Source organism: Ambystoma mexicanum, chromosome 8 (genome assembly GCF_040938575.1).
Source record: "Ambystoma mexicanum isolate Mex_15411 chromosome 8, UKY_AmexF1_1, whole genome shotgun sequence".
Classification (NCBI taxonomy): Eukaryota; Metazoa; Chordata; class Amphibia; order Caudata; family Ambystomatidae; genus Ambystoma; species Ambystoma mexicanum.
In genome coordinates this window covers 643,799,618-643,821,167 of record NC_090929.1, presented here as the reverse complement: position 1 = coordinate 643,821,167, position 21,550 = coordinate 643,799,618, and the positions used below count along the sequence as shown (strand labels likewise).

The 21,550-nt window shown below is 41.2% G+C and overlaps 1 protein-coding gene across 2 annotated transcripts in view; it reads left to right on the top strand.

Moving 5' to 3' along the window:
• MUL1 (mitochondrial E3 ubiquitin protein ligase 1) overlaps positions 1-21,550 on the top strand; it is a 92,950-nt gene that overhangs the window by 8,307 nt on the left and 63,093 nt on the right. Inside the window, exons 2-3 of one of the 2 annotated variants that reach the window (XM_069610373.1) lie at positions 19,983-20,097; positions 20,464-20,598. In XM_069610373.1, the coding sequence (XP_069466474.1) occupies positions 20,479-20,598 (120 nt within the window). In that variant the 5' untranslated portion in view covers positions 19,983-20,097; positions 20,464-20,478. The remainder of the gene's footprint in view (positions 1-19,982; positions 20,098-20,463; positions 20,599-21,550) is intronic. The other variant, XM_069610374.1, reaches the window with a different exon arrangement.

Genomic DNA, 21,550 nt, shown 5'->3' with positions numbered 1-21,550 from the left:
ATTCTAATCAGAGTAAGCAATTTATCCTCTTAGCCCCCTTCGGAAACAAGGTGCGCTAGGTTATTTCGGGCCAGAAAGAGTCTGCCAGCAAAACTTGCTTATATAGAAAATAATGTCCCTTGCTTCAAATCCCATTGCTGACTCTGTGCAGCTGCTGTTGGATTGGGGGATTGAAAGACTTGCAGAAAGGATTTCTCTAAAGTAAGGAAATACTCCAGTATGGGGCTCTGGACGGACACATAAGGTATTGCCCAAGTGAGGGCATTTGCGGTCAGGTTTCTCAAGATATATCCTATCTCAGCTTTTGTTAACTGGATTCTACAATATTTCAAGATGTCCGTTAGCTTCTGTGAGTCCCCATCAAACCGTACCGGCTTCGTTGCACCGAGAGAGGTCTCCGTCAGAGTAGTCACTGAACTGCATTGAACGGCTTCTTTAAGTGTGGCATTTTCCTGGTGTAGAGGAGTCCCCTTCAGATGTAATGCTTTCAGTTTGTCCCATATGTCCTATGTCCATATCAGATGAGATAGGAAAACATCCTATTCTGTCAAGCAGGTCATCTCGCGTGGCCTACCTGGTATTTCTCGGGTGTCCACAATGGGAGACCTCTGTCTTCTCTTGAATGCCTAGTATGGTGTTTTGAGCTGCACCTCTACAGATCTGGAAAAGGTGGAGGAAGGCTTCAGCAGTTTACAGCAGGGAGTGGAAGGGGGCAGCACCAGCAAAAGGAATCGGCCAACCACTTTGAGGCAGACAGGATATACCACAGCAATTGGGATTTCCCAGTGAGAGCAGGGGTGAAACGGGGGGGCAGGTTAAGGCACGAAGAAAATGAAAAAGGAAAAACATGGGGTGGAGGCACTGAAGGAGAAACAGAAGGCCAGAAAATGATTAAAGGACAGACAACATAGATCCCTGCAGATGTTGGCGGCCAAGGAAACTGACAACGGGTGGAAGCAGACAAGGCAGAGAGCATTGCACTACCAGCTCCACATTCTGAGGCACGTTCTCCCATTATTGAACGTATCTCAAAAAGTCCAGGTCACCTCTGCAATGATTATCATGCCCCTTGACTATTGCAAGAGCATCTACCTTGGTCTACTTAGACCCCTTGCATATGCTTGTCAACTGATGTACAACGCGGTTACTAGACTGGTTCTTGGTCTAAAACCATAAGACCTGTGCAGCTGGAAATGGTTGGGAGCCAACCTGCTGTCATGTGGAGACCACTCCCCATTGTGTCGTCTGCGAGGATGCCCACCCGAACCAGCAAAGCCTGCAGCGTCAAAGACTGAAGCAGTTGGAGGTGGTTAAAGCTGGTGAGGTATTGGCTTGGTCACAGTAAAAGTTATGGGCAGTAGCAATGGCACTGCAATCACACAGGCTTTCCTCCTGTTTGCTCTCTATCACACTATATGTGTATTGTACGTGCCAGTGCAATTAATAGTGAATGAGGTTTGTTTAACTTCATTATCTCCTTTAGTGTTTTTGGTATCTTGGAAATTCGTGGGACCCAATAAGTTTAACCCTCTTTGCTTTAATCCTTCCTGCCCCCTTATATTGACATTCTATTTGGGCCGACACTTTCTATTTGCTACACTATATTGTGTACATGCGGGGGGCGGTGTGGGACTAACAGTGCCCCACCAACCCAGTTACGATTCTTTTTACGCAAACCCCTTGTTATGATAGTTTATTTATATGGCGCCTATACACAATGTGTTTCAAAGCGCTTCAAGGCAAGGGAGGGAACAAGGGAAAATACAATGACATTCTTACAGGCCATGAACAGTAAGGATGTGAAATTATCGTACTCGGCCTGACGACATTTCAGATAGCGCAAGAGCTAAGATATAGATAAGGAAAGGAGGGGGAGAGTGGGAAGGAAATGGAAACAGGCGACTACCGTACTAGGCCTGGCGACAATTCTGGTAGAGCCGGAGAAAAACAAAAGTTGAGGGAGAGGGGTGCAGAAAGGGAGGGGAGGAACAAAACAAGCGACTATCATACTAGGCCTGACGACATTTCAGATAGTGCTCGGGGGGAGGGGTGGTGGGGGGGAAGGGGAGGAAAAAAAAAGTTATGGGAGGGTGGAGGAAACAGACATGGTTGCTTTCATGTTAGGTCCAGGGACAATTCTGATAGTTAGTGCATAGAAGAAAGTAAGGGGAGGAGATAGGAAAAAGGGAGAAGGGAACAGAGTAAACAGTCAAAAAGAGTGGAGAAGCAAGAGTGGAGAGCGAATACAATTGCAGAAGTCAGTAGTAACACATAATGTTGCAAGTCGGATACAAGATGAAGATTGGAACAGCATGATTCAGGGCCACCATGAGTACAAGATGCAAAGGAATTCCAGCATGAGAGTTGAGAAAGTGACACGCACCGTGATTGAATGAAGTCCATAAAAGTCAAATACAGCATTGGCCACAAGACTGTGATGGTGAAACCAGAATGTATCAGGACAGACTCCTGCAGAAGTAGGCTGGAGGAGGTTGAGGGGGAGCAGGGTAGAAGAATCAAGCAAAACAAGCCACACCTGTGTGCGAGAAGTGGGGGGGCACAAGGGAACACCACAGGGGGACCAGAGGGGATGGGGATGGGGATGTCCTTTGGGGACAGGGGGTGCTAACCCATGGTTAAACCTTTTTAAAGATGACCAAACGAAATGCCTCCATGAACTTTTCACCTCATACCGAAATTGCAAAGATCTTATCACCTATCCATGATACTAACAATTTCATTAATGAAATGTAACAATATTATCTGGATTGACTGAGCCTCTTGGTTGGCAAGATGGCGAATTAACAAAACGTATCAAAAGGGGGTTACAATGGAGTTAAACCCCAGGATCTTTGAACGTGTACTTTACAGCCCCCGTTATGGAACTCTGAGATATGAGCCGATTTACTGAACCTTATCCGTCCATCGGATTGAAAAGAAAATATGTACCATCTACTCTCCTGTTTGCATTAGCCCTGTTGGGAAGGAAATTAGCCTTTCCCACCCCCTAAGCACTTTAGAGTGATGCGAGCCCCAAAGACAGATTCACGATATACCAGGGGGGGAGAGAGCCGTGATAAGAAACAAGGCACAATTACAATATTGTAGGAATTATAGATGCATAGACTTAGTGTGCGCATATAAAGAGGCTCCATTTTCATAGTTATGGTAGACTCCTTCCGTCCTGCATGGCTGTGCAGTAAACATGGGCCCAGCTGAGAAACTTGAACAGGCCCAAACTCTGATGGCAGATGAGCCTGCGCTGCTGATTTTCATAAGAACTTCCCTTTGTTCCTTAAGTGTTGCAATTACAATTTATTCCAGCAAGGAATGCGCCCTGCAAGGCAATGAGACAGCAGCAGCATCCTCGCAACACATTATTCACAGCCAGGACAGCAGCAGACCTCCAACCCCCACCGACCCCACAAGGAGTGATGGCACCCACAACTGACCCAGTCCAAGAACCCCTGCATTCCACAATAGTGGGCAATCTCCAGCTACCGGCAATACAACCTAAGGCCATAAAAGATCTAAACAAACATGACCATTTCACCTTATCCCATAAACACCCTTTTGTAGTACGAGGTGCAGGGAGGAATAAACTATAGCGCAAAACGAGGGTGGACGCCTTGGGTGTATGGAGTGCGATATGAACCGCACAGAGAATGTGTGGGTCAGCATGACAGTGGCGCTCCCCTGTGCCAGTCCCCAGGTTTCCCAGGTGCATGCCATGATGATATTGTAGTAAAGTAACCATGGAACGGCAACATGTAAAAAAATCACGACCTTCAGTCCCTGGAGAGATGAGCCCAGCTGACCCCACGTGAGAAGAGACAAGCAGACGAGGCCACAGCCAGTCATAGCCTGGCATCCCCTGTGGAGCAGGCCCATGCAGAGGGCCTCACCAACCAGTCTTGCAAGCTTCGACTTTATGTAATGATGTCATTGATGACTCTGTGCACCCTTATAATATGTTGTTCATGCAGACCCTGGCAGAATGTTCTCGAGCAGCAGAGTCCTTTGCGTGCACCTTTATCTTTTGTGCGATTAAAACTTGTTAACTTTGCAAGCAAGCTCTTGGCCTTTTTTTCCTTAGTGGGTTGTATTCATTCTGGCTGAGTGTAGAGGAGTGTGCCTTCATCCCCAAACCCTCTAGCCAAAGAATCTGTTAGAGATGTGTTCCCACTTTTTTGTATCCCTTTGGCTCCTGCTGCTGGGATCTTTACTGAAATCCCCCGTACGAGTCAGGGGTAAAAATGACTTAACTCCTATATAGTGTATCACATGGGAAAAAAATGAGCGGATAGGGATAAAGGGGAGCCACATTTCGTAAATAGCAGGGTTTTTGGGTGACACGGACTGGTAGATTTATCTACCAACCATGCTCCTTCCTGGGTCGAATGCTTGAGTAATACATTGGATGTAGTTCCTGATGATACTATTTGTTCAAATAGTAATCCCTTATTGATCTGGGCGACCATATTATTTTGGTTGATATAGGCCCCTTCAGTGTTCAGCCCCGTTGTACTTCATTTGTAATCTGCTATTATCATAAGTCATCTACTGTTTAGTTTATGTTCTGTATCCTGAATGGACAACCAATAATTTGCACGAAACATGAATGGGAGTACCACTTATTGTAGGTGCCACTGGACCGAAGTACTGGATTAGACTGTCATAAGGGCTAATAACCAATTATCCTGTCTATCAAACCTTTCAAATTTCTGTTTGACCATCAAACTGTTTTATTATGTGTCGAACCAGTCTTCATTTTTCTTTGCCCAGATATTAAAATTTCACACTTATATTCCTTATAAATTCCCTTTCCTGTAATCCATATCTTGCTCTTTCATTAATTTGTCTAGTAAGTTTATTCCGGGTGCTGTAAATTGCAAATGTCTTCCTTGAACAAAATAAGTCCACCAGTCATCTGGGTCCTGAGTTTTAAATGGCATCAAATAAGTCTGCAAGCAACTAATCCTTTCAGTCAATACTGTTGTGCAATCTAAGAGAATGTGTCTAGTTGTTTCCAAAGTATCCTGCTTTTTGCAAAATCTGCATACCCCATTATCCGTGCACCGTTTACCAGTGATGTGCCTAAACACGTTTGTCGGATACACTCCCAGTCTAATTTGCATTAATCTTTCTCAGATATATTTTGCAGGAAATTTCGACAAGCACGATGGCACAGTACCTCTTCTTCGATGTTCATTGGCAACATCTTTTTGCGTTTTGTAGGACAGCCTTTGCTCTCTTGTGTTTATCCACTCTTGTAATTTTATTTTTTGTTTTACTCAATCAGGATTCATACTTCTTCTTGTGAAGATGCCAAATCGCATAGTTCTTGGATCCATTTCTCCTTCCAGGTGTTAAGCAGTACAGCACTTTTTCCAAGCTCATGCTTTACTAGAAGTTTATAGCCTACCACCGGCACTGGCAGTATCAGCTTCCTTCAGAGGGCTAATGATTTCCATGTTATGACTGAGTAAAGTGACTGAAGCCCTAACTGTGCTCTTATGGCGGCGATAGGGGTACATCTCGGAAGTTTTAATATTGACTTCCGAAATTGGCTTTCGAGTTTTGGCCATACTTTCCAGGATAGATTCAGCCCTGCTTCATCACCATATGTCAAGGTTGACGTCACTTTTTGCACATAGGAGGGTCTAACAGGCAACATTGAGAATTTTCCGAATCTCCTGTTCATAACAGATCCTTGCGAGCTTAGCCTTTTTGCCCTCACAAATATTTCTTTCACTTTTTGTAGTTTCTTTTGCAATTTTCCATCTAAATCACTTATCACTCGCCTTGTTAGTTCCTCCAATAGTTAGAATTTTAGATTTTCTAATGTTTATGGTTAGATTGTTCTTTTCCATGTAAGATTGTATGTTGTTCAACAGATGTTGTAGACCAATTTGTGTCTGATCTATGAGAACGATATAATTCTCACAGCAAATCATTGGAATCTCTACATTGTTCACTTTCGGGGGAAAGTTTCTTATATGACTCAAGGCTATTGGAAGGTCGGCGATGTACAGCTTAAAGAGGGTGGCCGCTAAAGGGCATCCTTGTTTAACCCCTTTTTTAGTTGGAATGTCTGCTGATAGTAGTCACTCGTTTTTCCTGATTATCATAGATGTATTTACGTATAGAGCCATTATATTCTCAGGGCACTTACAGTACTTCAGTTTTGCCCATCATTTGGGCCTGCTCACTCCATCAAAGGCCTGCCTTGGATCGATGAAGGCAAGATGTAATTTCTCATTTGCTTTGATGGAGTTCAGTTTCAATAGCGAGAGGATAAACCGGTTTAATTCCGTTTGTGTATGTTTTGTAAAGCCCGTCTGTCGAGGGTCGATGATTTGATTCTTGTCCGCCCATTCAGATAGATTTCTCTGTAACTCGCTTGCAAAGAGCTTCTCAATGGTTCAAGCAGGGCTATGGGCCGATAGATGGCTGGATCATCTTTCTTTTTTTTAAAATGGGGACTGTTATACTCCTTGACCAGGATTCAGGTAGGTGTTTCTGATTCTCGATGTTCTTAAAAATCATACTAGGCAATACGGTCCATTTGGCTAGATCTTTTTTGAGATGGATGTTTGTGAGCCCTTCCGGGCCTGCTGCTGAGGAATCTTTTAGTTCAAGAATCACCAACCGTATGTGCTCTTCAACCATCATTACTTTCCAAGGAATAGTTTTTGCTTCCTGACCTTCTTTTCCATGTTGTCCTGACGCCCAAATACTCTAGAGTAATGTTCTATCTAGACTTTCTTGGATACTCCACTTAACAAGCGACTTTGTTGGTTTAAAGTTTGATTATTGATTATTGCCCACAAGTCTCTGGTTGTTGTTTTGGCTAGGACTCGTAGTATCTGTTCTCCTTGTTCTTGGTCTCGCATCAGCCTAAAACCAATAACCCAGTTTTTGTATTGTTGCCTTGCCAATTTAATTAGATTAGGCCGATTACCAAGATTTACGCTCCTCTTAATTTGTTTTTTCCTCTTAGAAACGACTTCTGTACTATACTGATGTTTTGGCTCAAGTAACAGAAGTTTGAAACCAATGTTTTTGTGTTGGTACGTATTCAGTAGAGGAGCATACGATGTATCACACTTGTCATGCAGAACCTTATTTTCCTTAGTCTTATGAGGTTTCCTCCTTGATTTACTTCTAGAGGGGCTATGTTGTCGATACCCGTCTCTTCTTTTTGTTCTTCCCGCCAACTTAGTGTCAACATATTGTGGTCGCTATGAGATTGAAGTAATATTTCAAAGCTATTTACTTTGCACAGATGTTTTTTTAGTATCCACATATAGTCTATTGTGGATTTCAAGACACTGTTAGACCAGGTCGGTTTACTCTGGATATCTCCCTCCACCTGGCCATTTAGCATAAACATGTTGTTTTCATCCATCATTTGGAACCATTTGGCTGTGTCTGTTTCACCTCTCATCTTATTATCTAGATTTGGAAGCCCGAGTTGGTTTATGCCTTTTATGTTCAAGTCACCGGATGAGAGGATCAAGTTCCAATTCCTCTTTTATTATCTGTGCAATTCTTTGAAGCGTATTTGAGGTGTTGGTTTTCGCTCGATTCAACGGATATTTATATTTTCGCGCCTTGAAACACTTGTGTAAAGGCGCGTTACAAATGCCATATCATATAATCATTATTCTTTTGTTTTTTTCTTTTGTTTTTTTATGTAAGCCTGATCTCTTGTTTCGACTATTGCCCATTGTCCAAATGTACTTAGGTTCCCTCCTTTTTTTTAATCTAAATTTCCTTGTTCTGTTTTATTAGCAATAAAAGTCCACCATATGATCTTCCGTTTTGTGCTGGATTCAGCAGTACCTTATCATTTTGACATGTTTGTGGTTCCTGCAACCAAGTCTCTTGCAAGCATATTATTGATGCATTCTTCAAGTTCTTATTTGATTTGTTGAAAAGGTGCCTAATCTCCCTTGTGTTCCAGAGAGTACAGACTCTTTTTGATATATGGGCTCCTTTTTTGCTAATCCTGTTTCAAGTTGATTAGTCAATTGGCCACCCTTGACCAATCTTCCACGCCTCGCGGCGTTACCATTTGAGAATTCTTATGATTTGCATGAGACTTCCCCAAGTTATGATTCTTGAACATGATCTTAATGTTCTTTCTCGGTAAGGAGTCGTTTTTATACAATGCCTTTTGGTTGTTTGGAGTTCCTATTTTATCACTCTCTGGGCCTCATTACACGGTAGGCGGTAAGGGTTTACCGGTACCGGTATTTTGCCGGTACCGGTAAATCATTACCGCCTTACTACGAGGTCCCTTTGCGGGTTGGGGAATTTAATGCCTGCTTTTTGCAGGCGTTAAAAACCAACCCGCAAAGGGACCAGTGGAGCTACCGTAATTAGCGCCTTCCCCATTCCCATAGAGCCCTATGGGGCAAAAATGGGAATGGGGAAGGGCAATGGTGGAAGGGGGAATTACCGCCCCGCCAACCTTGGAATGTGTGCGGTAATTCCCCTTTCCACCAAGGCGGTGCCGGTATTTTACCGGCATGAACCATGGTGCTAATAGCGCCATGGTTCACCGCCTTTCGTGTAATGAGGCCCTCTGTCTTTTTGGCTGAACTACAGCATTGTCTGTGATGGTCCTCTCGTACTCTTCAAGCTCATAGCCAAGTTTCAGTAAGTTTGGGCCGCCTTTCAGTAGTGCGTATTTCACTAGTCCAGATGAAGGATCACTCTATCAACTCTATTTTCATCGATGTATTCGACCATGGCAATATCGTCTGTAAGGACTCCCTTTAAAGAGGGTACACAATGCAATAGGAGAAGCACATTTTTCCGATTAAGTTTGTAGCGTTTTTTTCATTCAAAATGTTTTCAATCTTCACTTTTGGTTTGTTTGACTGATCCGCTCAGTGTGCAAACCATTCTTTCTTGTATCACTTGAGCTGTTGTTTCCCGCTGGCATTTTTGGATTCCAGTTTTTAATGTTCAATTCCTTTCCTTTTCCTGTCTCTTTCTTTCGGTATCCATCTTGCTCCAATGTTTTTGTTCCATCGAGCGAAAAGGAGTTTCTAACTCCATTTAATCTTCTTTAACATCTTCGTTTGAAAGAGAGTCGGTAATTAAGTTTGAACTTGTGTTATTGGCTTCATCAAACTTCTGGCTCTTTTTCCAAGATGTGGCTTAGTTTGTTTTCCTCCATTTAATTTCCTTAGAAATAAAAAGAAGCATCATCTATTAAGTGACTCTTCGTCTCGTTGATGGAGATGTTATTTTCACAATCTTCCTAACATGAGTTGAAGCTTATTGCAATTTTTCCTGTCTTGGCATGTAAACTTCCTTATCCCTTGTCTTTTTACCAGTTTGATCAATATTCTGGCTTGGGGCGTGGTGACGATTGAATGTTCCTTGGAAAAGCCCTCGATCTGGTCATTGTTCTTTAAGGCCTGGTTTTTATGTTTTTAGTTTTTTTCGCTTCCCTTTGTTTATTGGCAGCTAGCTTTTTTTTTCTCCTTGGGGGTACACACGTTTCTTCTCGGGATTGGGTACCCCCTCCGGCTGGCCGTGTTTTATATGAAACACAGGATACCGGGTGTTTTCCCACCCAAGTGTGTCCTTTTGTGTTGTTTGTCTATTTGTGGACATATTAACATGAGCCATGTCGCCTCTAATCATGTCCGGACAGGGGGCTTTAACTCTGCCGCCTAGTCCTGATTCCGACATCTTCTGTTGCGTTGATTTCTCAGGAGCTAGTGATTTCAGACGATTCAACTGGTGTTTTCCTTCTACAGTCTCTAGTCTAGGCTGAACTTTTTAAAAATGTTCTTGTTGGTTTGTTTTTGTATTTCTTTCCTGACCATTGCAATCTATGGTATCTGAGATTGTAGCCATATTCAAAGTAATTACATTTCTTATTATGGGAATGTGGCCCTCGAGCCGAAGGAACCCAAAACCGTTATCTCTAGAAGGTTGCTCACTCGATATTTTGATGTTTCTTTGATAATCCCTCTCATTTCTCGCTACCAATTTTTCTACTTTTGAGGCAAATGTTTCTAGGTAGATTAGTTTTGAGTGTAGTAAAGTGAGCATTGTTGTGTTATCTTTGACATTCTCATTTATCGTTTCGTGTAAGGAGCTAGAGAAATTGATAGAGCTGCCATTACATTATTATGTATCTTTATTCCTGCAGCTATTGAGAGATGGTTTTTCTTTGTTGTTGGATGGTGTATTTCCTTAGCTCTGTTGTCACTGATCGCAAGCCGAGATTTGTGAGGAGGAGTTGTGGATTTCTTGTTAGTGTCGTCTCCGACAGTTACTAAATTTACATCCTTAGTTCTCAGGATAACTGTCATGTCTTGTGATGACAGTGACCGACCCGATTAAATTTCTGTCGGGATAGTTGCCGGTCTTTCATTTTCAATTTGATGTTCATCTTCGTTCGATGCCTGTGGCTCTCTTTCCACTATTGGTCTCTGCGAGTTGGAAAATTTCCAACCTCCTTGTGTGTTCAACTCTTTTCTTGATCTTGTCTCTAATATACTTTTTCCTGTGTGACCATCTGTCTGTCCTTCTTGTATCAAATAATTTCCTTTTATGGATCGAGAGTAGTCATCACTTCAGTTCTTTTATCTGATCTTTATTTAAAATAGCCTTTGCTTTTGGGGTATGCCCGTTGACCGGTTAACTCTTGCGTTCATCTATCTTATAAATGTTTGACGCCACTCCAATTCTTGTATTTCATCCGCTATTGATGTCTTGTGTAGGCTTGTACATCTTTTTTTTGTCTTCTTTCCAGCCAGGAGAGTTGACATTTGCACCCTCATATTTTTATTGTCGAAGTGGGAGCCATTTGAAGCATCCTGAGTGTGGAAGAGATTGATTTTAGTTATTTGTTTGAGGTATCCGGCGAACATCCATGATTTGCGCTCTTTCCTCTGTCCATATCTCATCTTCATCGCCAGTAAGTTCGTTCTCTACATGCATCACTTAATGCTTTCCGGTTACCAAACATTTGGTCGAAAAAAAATGCTCGACAAGACATTTGGTCGAAACCATTTGGTCGAAAGACAAATGGTCGAATTTTTTTATCTTTTTTTATTTTCACTTTTTTGTGGGGGGCCCCCCAACCCTCTTTTCTTTCTAAAAAACCCTTTTTTCCCTAAACTAAAACCTAAAATATATATAAATTAAAAAAAAATTCGACCATTTGGTTTTCGACCAAATTTCTTTTGACGAAATGTCTTTCGACTAAATGTCCGGACACCATGCGTTCCCATATCTCGTCTAACTAAAGAGAGATTTATGTCATTTGACTCCCATGATACATTTGGATCAGTATGGTCGAGTTGTTGCTTGTTGTTATCTGTGTTCAAGATTTTACTGTGTCCATTGTTTTCATTGTTTTGTTGTTCACATTTATTGTTTGCTTCTCAGCTGAGATATTTCCCTCGGCAGTTGGAGCAAATGCAGCGAGTATGTCTGTTTGCTCTGCATTCATTGCATGCTGCAAGGACTGCCCGCTCGATGTGGTCTGATTGTTTAACTTTGAATTTTATACATGCACTTGCAGGTGAGCACCATCGTGTACAATTCACTCTTCGCCAAATTCGGTGATTGCCGTTTTTGCCATTTGAGCGGCAATGTTGTTATTGGCTTCAAAACCTACTTCCACTTCGAGGTCTTGTACCAATTGTTTTCTATTCGCGCGGGTTGTTACTTGGTTCAATGAGCTATGTTTAAGGAACGGGCAGCTACCCTTTAATGTTGTTACGCCGACAGTTTGTTGGGCTGTGAGCTGCATACGTTCTTCTGCACCTTCTCCCACTCCCTCTCCCTCACTTGCTAGCCCTGCGCCATCTTCTAGCAGAGTGCTATACCCTGGTTTGCCACCAGCTGGAGTGGACGGTAAGGTTACAGTGAGGGTGGGTAGATGATTGAACTATTTCTAGACCCGACACTCCACAAGTCAGGCTGCAGTCAGTAAATGAGCCAACTCAGCGTCTATTACGTCAAGGCTCTCTTGACTGCGGGTTGCGCGGAAGCTTCCTCTGCAGTTCATACTTCTTGCTAATTCGGCTTATTCGAGACCATACGGATGTCAGTTGATGGACTTGCCAAACGCCATCTGCAGCCTTGCTTGTTGCTGTATTTCAAAGGCAGCAGCAGCAAGGACATGCTTGGCGTAGCTGGCAGGCGCGGAGCAGCAGCGGGCTTCTTCCACTTTTCACGCAGACTCCCAAGGCGCAGCTTCACTCTGGTGTTCAGGCGATTCGAAGCCCCTTCTGCTTCCATTCCTCCTGGATTCAAACTGGAGTATGACTGGACTCCAACACGGACTTATGCGCGGCACTACGCGCCTGAAGTGAATTTATAGGAGGTGCTTGTTTGTTAAAGGTGCAGTCTACTTTTACAAAACAAAGAAAAAAAGCAGGTCGACAGTCCAACGGTCTGCTCCTACTGCTGACTAGAGTATGAATGGACTCCAACACAGACTTGCACATCTAATAATTCAGATCACCACATGGGTACTCATATCCTCTGGGGGTAAAGGGGCATAGTAACCAGTCAATATGATTTACATTACAAAGCACATTATGCAAACTAAAATTAGTATGTAACAAAAATAATTGACCCCCTCATTATCTTGTTACACTATACACTAACATAAATAGTTAACACAACTGCACACCTTAGAGGGCACCTCTACCTCCATTGTAAGACCCCTCTTTGGAATATTTGACACTCATATTTGAGGATCCATTTTTCTGTAGCGTTACTGGGCAGAAAAAGGAATGCTCTGGACAACCGATGTGTGACAAGACAATGTACTTCTCCCTAGTCTGGAATCTAAGGTTGCCTTAATTTCAAACTCATGTTATCATCACCCTCAATGTGCATAGTGATATTAATGGCTTTTCATCGTGTGCAATGTTTTTCATAATAACGATCTATAAAACAAAGGCTGAATTATACAATGATCTGGTAGCTTCAGTTATAACAAACTAGATTAAGATTTTCCTAACTTCAAAAGATCCTACAAAAAGTACTGTAAATGTCCGGGGGGAAAAAAGATAAACGGGTGGATAACCAAGCTTTGTGTCTCCCCACAAATATAATTTTACTAGATAGTTTCTTCAAAAGAATTGTATTACAATTTGGCTTTCTGTCACCATTCCTTCACTGCACCGTTCTGCTGCGGCATCAATGGCATATCAGAGTGTGAGTAGGAATGGAAACAATACTTGTCAAAATAATTTAAAAATCTTGTGGAGGAGTTCAAACAGAGACCAAGGAGACATCCTTAGTGCTGTGTGTGCACTGGTGGAAATGACAGCTGCTATTCAATATCCATGTCAACAAAATGATCCACAGTTCTAGTAAAATTAGAGACAAAAGGCCAAACACCCAGTCCATTTCAGACCTTCCAGGTACAAAACAATTCTGACCCCATAATTAAGTAAACTATCAATAAGATGTCCTACTGTAACCCGTCTTCTCCTTATTAATCTTGTAATGTCCAAACAAGCTAAACAAATCCACAAATCAATGTTAAAAGCATATGTAAATGTCTCCTTGAATCATCTCACCACCACCGTCCTGTTCCATTGCACCCCCACAGTTCTCCCCAAATACATTATATATATATATATATATATATATATATATATATATATATATATATATATATATATATTCTGTAACTTCCCCAACTTGCCAAAGTGAATTACCATGAAGTAATTTACTTCCATAAAACATTGGTATTCATATCATTTTTAGCACACTTGTCGCAAAAGGGCTACTACTATACCCTATTAGTACAGGGCCTTTAATGAAAGAATGAACACAAAACATATGATATGATATTATAGGTTATATATCACATGCTTAATGCCCAGAGGTTTCTAAGCGCGGACCGAATCTGTTTTGCTCCGTGTCGTCTTGCTTCCAATGTGAGCGCGTTGCCGCTGAGCTATCCTCCCGAGACAATGACAACTAATGCAATGACATATTAAATAACCTAAATTATAGACATTAAAGAAAAACAGATGGAAGGAAAATAATAACCCTAGATTACTTACACAGTTACTGTAATGATAGAAAACCATCTTGTATGGGTAAGAATGGCAGTCTGAAATGAATAAAGTGCAACACAGTAGTTCCTGTGTTATTGAATACGTTTTGAAACTCACGTCAGTGTCGTGGACCAGCACGTCATGACATCATCATTTTGAGTGTGATGACATCAAGGCACCCGCTCAGCGCTTGTTGGGCACATGTCAAGTCTGCATTATGGAAATAAAGAAAAAAACAGAACAGGTTTACACAAACATGGGTACAAAAGGACCCAGTGTAAATGCATACTTGTTCTGAAAATAATAAACATAATAAAACCTTTCTGATGAAATAATAATAGACAAATAATACACATTTTCACACATATAATTAATCAAACAATGATGGAAAATAACTCATAGAAAACATGCCAGATCTAATGCATCCTTCATACTGAAACAATGCTTCCAGCTGATCAATCCAAAATGCTTCTTTCTGCTTCAAAGTACATTCAATGTCAGCAAGTGTTGAATCCACCTTAACAATGTCAAGGATTTAAAATCTCATCTGTGTGACGTCTCATTTCTTTAAAATGTCTTGCCACTGATGATCTGTTGTTCTGAGTTCTCACATTTGAATGATGTTCATTCCATTACAGTTTTAACCTTTCTACTTGCTTGCCTTGCATAATAAGTGCCTCATGGACATCTGACCAAATAGGTAACATTTTTAGAATCACATGTAACAATGTGTTTAGAAATAACTTCCTGTCGGTTCTAAGATGAAAGACAACCTTACCTTTTGTTAGGTAGTTAAAATTGATAGAATGTAAACATGGGAATGTTCCTACATTTTGGGTTGTCTCCTGGTTGAGACTCTGATAAGCAAAGATTGGCTGGTCTTTAAAGGGATCTTTTAATCTTTCATCTTTTCTCAGAACATCCCGATATTTGACAATAGATGTTTTGATAGACTTACTCAGAGTAGAAAATGTTGACAAAAATACCAAAGCTGTTTTTTCTCTTGTCTTTGTGATATCCTTTGATGCAAACTTCTCCAAAACCTCTTCCAATTTTTCGGTACTCTCGTTCTCATCACTGACTATTCTTTTAATCCTCATTAGTTGACTGCAAGGCAAACATTTCAATGTGTGCAAAAGGGTTGAACCTAAGCCTATGTAACAAATTGTGGTTGTCCGTTGGTTAAATTGTACTCCAGGAGAACCAATATTAATGGTAAACTGTATCTGATTGTTGGTTTGATTCCATTACTGAAAAGGTTATTTAATGTGCCCAAGGTACCCCTCTAAATACCAACAACCACATCTATGTACCTGCCCCAGAAATGTTGTACTTGTGCGAACCTGGATGTGTGATAATGGGATCATATTCAAATATGTACATGAAACAATTTGCATATCGAGGGGCTCTAGTTGCCCACTAATCTGTTGAAAAATCTGCTGTTTATGTCTAAAGTAAGAGTTCCCAGAAATGAATGGCAACAGTAGAATTATGAATTCTTTGAATGAGCTTGTCTCATCCTGCTGTAGTTACCACTGAACTCTGCCTTTAATCCTAAATCATGTGGGATTGAGGTGTATATACATTTAACTCCAATCATGAAAAGAATATCCCTTGTGCTAGTTGAATCGTTTCTAACTTCAGAAATTGCATTACCTCTTTAATGTAAGTGGGTGTGTTGTGCACTAGAAGTAAAAAAATAGTTTACCTATTTTCCTGGGGGCTGCAAGATGACATTAATCGCTGAGAGTATAGGTCTCCCAGGAGGCATGTCCATATCCTTGTGGATTTTCAGTGAAAGATTGGAAATGGATCGTTTTTGATATGTTTAGTACAACAATTTTCTGGTCTTCTCATTAATCCAAGCATTCTCTTCATCCTGTTCCAAAATGGAACGGAGGGCTCCCTGAATTGATTTTGTGGGTTTAACATCTAATTTCCAATAAGTATTTGTATTCCTCAATTGTTTGGACCGTTCAATTTTATAGTCTTCTGCTTTTTGTCATTCTAATGCACCCACTTTGTCAGCTGGGTGAATAGTGATCTCCTGATCTGCTTATAGAGATTTAACCAAAGCCAATTTGCCTCTACTAAAATTGCCTCATGTAGGTTTCCTGTATTATATCTTGTTAATATCCTGTGCAACTAATATATGAAAGATATCAATAGTGGTGCACGGAACAGGTGGTACAAATGTACTCTTGGTTCTGAATACAATGCATTGATTCTCATCTGTCTTTTGAGATGGTGCAGAAACTTTGTTTTCAATTCCTGCAAAAATGCCTTTAATTTGATTTTGTATTTGAATTGAAATAAGTCCAACTTTGTGTCAAATCTATTTGTGCTGTACTTTGTTACAAAGATCAAACCCTTCTTGAGTTCTAATTTCTTTACCACTAAAGATCCTTTCTGAAATATTAACCACTAAGGTCTCTTTTGGTGCAAACAAGTCTGCATCTGGGTGTTTCAAGTGTTTTGGTCAACAGTGCGCCTTGTCCTCTTGGTTTTTGATGTATGTCTAAAATAGTAGTAACTTTACTAAGTCCTTTCAAACTTGAGGTATTAGCTTGTGCAATCTCTGTTTCTTCCACGACTGCCAAAGATGGCACCCTACCTGCACTTCCACACCCAGTCTCTGAGCCAGACCAATCGGAAGAGCTACTGTCTTGTTGGATATTCTCACATTGAATTGGTCATAACGATCCATCCATGTGTACTGTGACACATCAGAAGAAAGACTTAGACTAGGATCTTCCGTTTGTATGGGATTCTTTATTAAAGTAAAGAGAAGAAAACTCATAACTTTCCCTAATCAATGGGCTTTCCCTATCTATCCAAAACTAACTTGGGTGCCCGTCAGTAGGTCCAAAAGGAAGATCTTTCCAAAATGAATCTAACCTAACTACTACAAAAATCAATGATTCTCAGTCTTCTCCACTACCCAATCTTTACTGGGATGAGTATGCGTGTTCCAATAATGTTTCTCGCTCTTCTCCCTTATTCGGTCTTTAATGGGTCAAGTATGAGAGCTCCAGTACTGATTCTTACTCTTCCCACCTCTTCAGTATTTACTAGGACCAGCAAAAGTGTTCGAGTGATATTTTTCACTCTCTTCTAATATTTGGTCTTTACTGGGACGAGTATGGGAACTCCAGTGTAGGTTCTAACTCTTCTTCCTTTCTCTGTCCTTACTGGGCCGAGCATGCATGTTCCAGTTATGATTCTTACTTTTTTCCACTGCTTGGGTTTTACTGGGACGAGTTGGTGAAATCCAATAAGCGGGCTCTATATAAAGAAATTCTTATCTTTCCTACTCGGTCAGTTCTGGGACGAGTATGTGTATCCCATTAATTCTTACTCTTCGTTACCTTCAATACTCGTTCCTCACTAGGACGAGTATGATTGTTCCCTTTGTTATTTTCAGTTTCCCTCCCGGGTCTCCCACTCTTGTCTGTCCGTTACTTTTTTGCCTAAGTGATTGTGTCACCGGGCATGTTGGCCTCTGGGTTCTCTGTTTCATCTTCTTTATGCATGCTCCGCAGTGCCCTCTGACGGTGTGCAGTTATAATGTCAAACATTTGGTCGAATTACAAAAATGTCTAGAAAAATGTCGAAAAAAAAATATTTCGAATGCTTTCTTTTTTTATTTTACATTTTTTTGTTGGGTTCAGCAAGTAAAAAAAAGGTTAAAACAGAAAAGGTTTTTTAAAACGGAGGGTTGGGGGGGAACCCCCCCCCCCATTACGAACAAAAAACAAAGAAAAAGACATTCAAATTTTTTTTTCTCCACATTATGTTTTCGACATTTTGACTTTCGACAAAATGTTTTTCGACATTATCACTATAAACCCCCTCTGACAAGTGCTCTCAGCGTAGTTCATGGACTCCCAAGTCTCGGTCATGCCATCACTTCTTACTCTGTTGCTCTTCGGACCTTCCAGTCCTTCGACTTCTCTTTCTTTGGGTTGCCACAGGTGGTGACTCGCACACGAGCTAACTTCCAAGCTTGGAAGCTGTGTGTCCCTGTCTGCTTAAGCTTCCCTCGTCCAACTGCAGGCTTGTCGCTCTCTCTCAGGTATCCTCTTCCGAGATTTATGACGTGGCCATGGGACATCCCTGGCATAGCATAATAGCTGGGGCCATAATAGTCCTCCTACGTTGTTCTGCTTGCGGTCTGGTTTTCTTCATCTCAGCACCACAGTAGTATTATTTTTCAGGTTTACTCACAGGTTTTATGTGACAATAACTAATGCCTGGTTGTTTTCCATATTTTCTCCCAGCAGATGTTGTTACCAATAGATTATAGGTAAGAGGGTTAGGTAGTGCCTCCTCAGAACGGGAGTCCTTGTCCTCAATGGGGGAGACTCTCCGGGTGAGGTCCCGCTTGCCTCTAACCGTAGAGAGGATATTACGTAGCAGGCTCATCTCCCTAGCCTCACAGGGAAAGCTGCCCCCCGACCCTGGGGTGAAGTGCCTGAGTTGCATGATTTGTCACAGTACACTTCTTCATTTAGCAAAGCACAGGTGTCACGTCAAAATGTTCTTTCTTTTGTGATAAGTCATCTTAATATTTTTATAAATACTTATTAATATCAAGGCTCCCCTCCAATTCTTCCTTTCCCAATGAATTTCTCAATTCCCTTTTGAATCTTTAAAACTTCCTTTTCTATTGTCTCCAAGCTCTTTGTAATTCTTGGATTGTTTTTAAAAGGAGATCGAGTGAACATTTGTTTAGGTTCCCTTTGAGTTTAACATCTCTGCTTTCCTTTGAAAATGTTGGTCTAACAGAGATGCGTAAGCCCCTAGGGATACACTGATCTTTGTAAAATGTCCCAAGAATTATGGCATGCAGCTTGCTGTTTGTTTCCCTTTTTATAAGGGATTCAAGTTTTTCAATTCTTTTAGTGGGGCCATTTGAAACAGGCCTCCTATGTCTTTTATTAACTCTAAAATAGTTTCCGCCTCCTGAGAGATAAAACCAAACCTCTCGACTTTATTTGTAACCTGTTCAATGTCTTCAAAATACACTTCGGTGTGCCTCCACTTTGTGCTGTAAAATGACAAAACAATTAAAACAGGTGATTTCACATTCCAAGTATATGTAAACTCTGAAAAGTCAAGTAGTTGGCCCATAATAGCTATCTGCATCCACAGCTTGCTGTGTGTATTTCACTATCTATGTTAACAAATCCAAGGTAAAAGTCTTTTGCAAATCAACATATTTGGTTTCTTGAATTTTAGATTTGGGAAATGTGTTGGCTTCTAGTTACTCCAGAACCAACAAAGATAGTGATATTATTAAACAAATAAGGTGGTGGTTGTAGGATTGGGGCCTTGAATGTTTTGCAGCATAGTTTAGACATAACCTGGGAATGGGGAGGGGAGGGGAAGCCAGTGAAGACTCCAGAAGATGGAGTGATGTGTTTGTTTTTGCCTGCAGCCGAGATTAAAAGTGCTGCTGAGTGTGTCACAGCTTGAAGGGGAGTAAGTGCAGAACTGGAGAGCTTACCTTTTTTGCCTTCATCTAATGATGGTCCGAGAGCTATTGGCAGCTTAAAAAGAAAAAAAACGTTCTTAATAAAGATTAATTTAAAAAAACATAATTTTGTGATAGCAAAGATGTTAGCCTTGCAATTTAAGGAAGGATTGTAAGATGCAGATATTTAGCAAGACAGCAGTATGTGGCCGTAATAAGGAGGCAGGAACGAATTAGTAAAGCAGTGTAAAAGTTGCCATCAGGTGGACTTCTTCCTGATACACTGCACTTTAGGAAGTGAGACGACTTCTAGTCCTCGTTCTGTAGTACAATTCTATGGGTTACTTGTTATGTGTCTCCTCTTTCTCCCATCCCTTATTTGTATTTTCCCTGTTGTCTTGTACGTTTATTCATGTGGCTTTGTGTGACTTTTCCTTTTGCAGGTGTCCCAGTTGCTTGAAGCCCCTGGTTACAGTCTTGGCCTACAGGAGCCTGGATGTCTTTATCAGGGGCTCCTTCCTACTCCTGAGGATAACATAGCAGTGTGACATGCGATATGTGAGTTTCAGAATGCATTATTCTTCTTCTGTACCTTGTCAAACACGTAAAGTTAATGTCACATATGCATGCATGTAAAGCACCAGTTGGTCTGGGGAACCAAAAGGAGCTCCTGGTAACTGATGGTTTTACTAACCAGGCTCTCCAGGGTTGTAAAAGCAGGCGTGAAATAGCTCCCAACAATCCTGAACCATGCTTCCCTTGTATGAATGTATTAATTGCATTTATGTGCAGTTGAACAATTCCACTGAACCGAATTTAAGATAAACAGGATGTGATTTTTGTTCTATATGTTTTATGAATTTTCAATAATATCGTTGACTCTTAAAAGAAAGAGACCTTGAAATATCTTCCATTTTCACCTAGCGCCTTATATGAAACATGGATAACGGAGGACGAACTTCGCCAGTTCTGGCTCTCTTACTGGGCTCCAGTTCTGCCCTAACAGCACTTTTCTATGCAATTTACAGGCAGAAGTCGCATGCCGTGCAGACGCTGAAGGTAAGGTTTGCATTGAATAGCTTTTGCCTGCTGTCATGCTGGTCTTATTCATGATAGACACAATTTTCGCTGACGTGCAAAATGGCCCACAAGGAGAGTTAATGGATGTTCATAGATGCCTTTAAAATACTAAACAGTGAATACTTGGGAGTAGTAAAACCTCCTCCACATGTTCCACATGTTCTACGCTTGAATGAGCTGTTCTTCCATCGTCCCATAACTAAAACTCCCACATCCTGGAACTGAGCCGGGTCCATCTTGCCTCTCCCATGAAGCAGCTTCTATCTACCCCTGGTGGAGCTCGGTTGCTTTTCGCCGATCTCCAGGCTATTTAAGCTGTTCACCTATCTTTTGATGTCACTTGACTTATGCCACTAGATCCATTTGCAGTGTCTGGGCCTCCTTAAGGTCATACTCTGTGCAAGGTCCCTCCTTTTCCTGTATGGTAACATGCCCCCTCTGCCCACCTTTTCCCTACATTTTGCGATAAAAGTAGGTTCCCTCTCCCGACACCAGAAAGCAATACTTCCTTCTCATGTTTAGGTCGTGCTACTCCTTCTGTACTAGTTTCCAGCTAGGTCCATCTATTCTGTGACACAGATGTGATATATCTAGCCAGCTCTACAGATAAGTAGAGTATTGGCCACTTTTTCTACCTAAATATTGGTAAATACCAAAAAAACAACAGGAAGTAAAAATATTCCCAACAAAAAATGGGAAAAAGACATGTAGAATTGTGTAACCCTGCTTTCACCCTCACAGCTTCATGGATATGTTTGCACCAGTAGTGCACGTAGTACCATAGGAAGAAACTACTATTTTAACTGCCTGATTGGAAGAAGTAAACATGTATATTTTAATGTGCATGATTAACTAGGTGCAAAGAAATAATTATTACAAAAACATTTGGTTTTAAATTACAACATATTTTTACTTGCTTATAAAATACTCT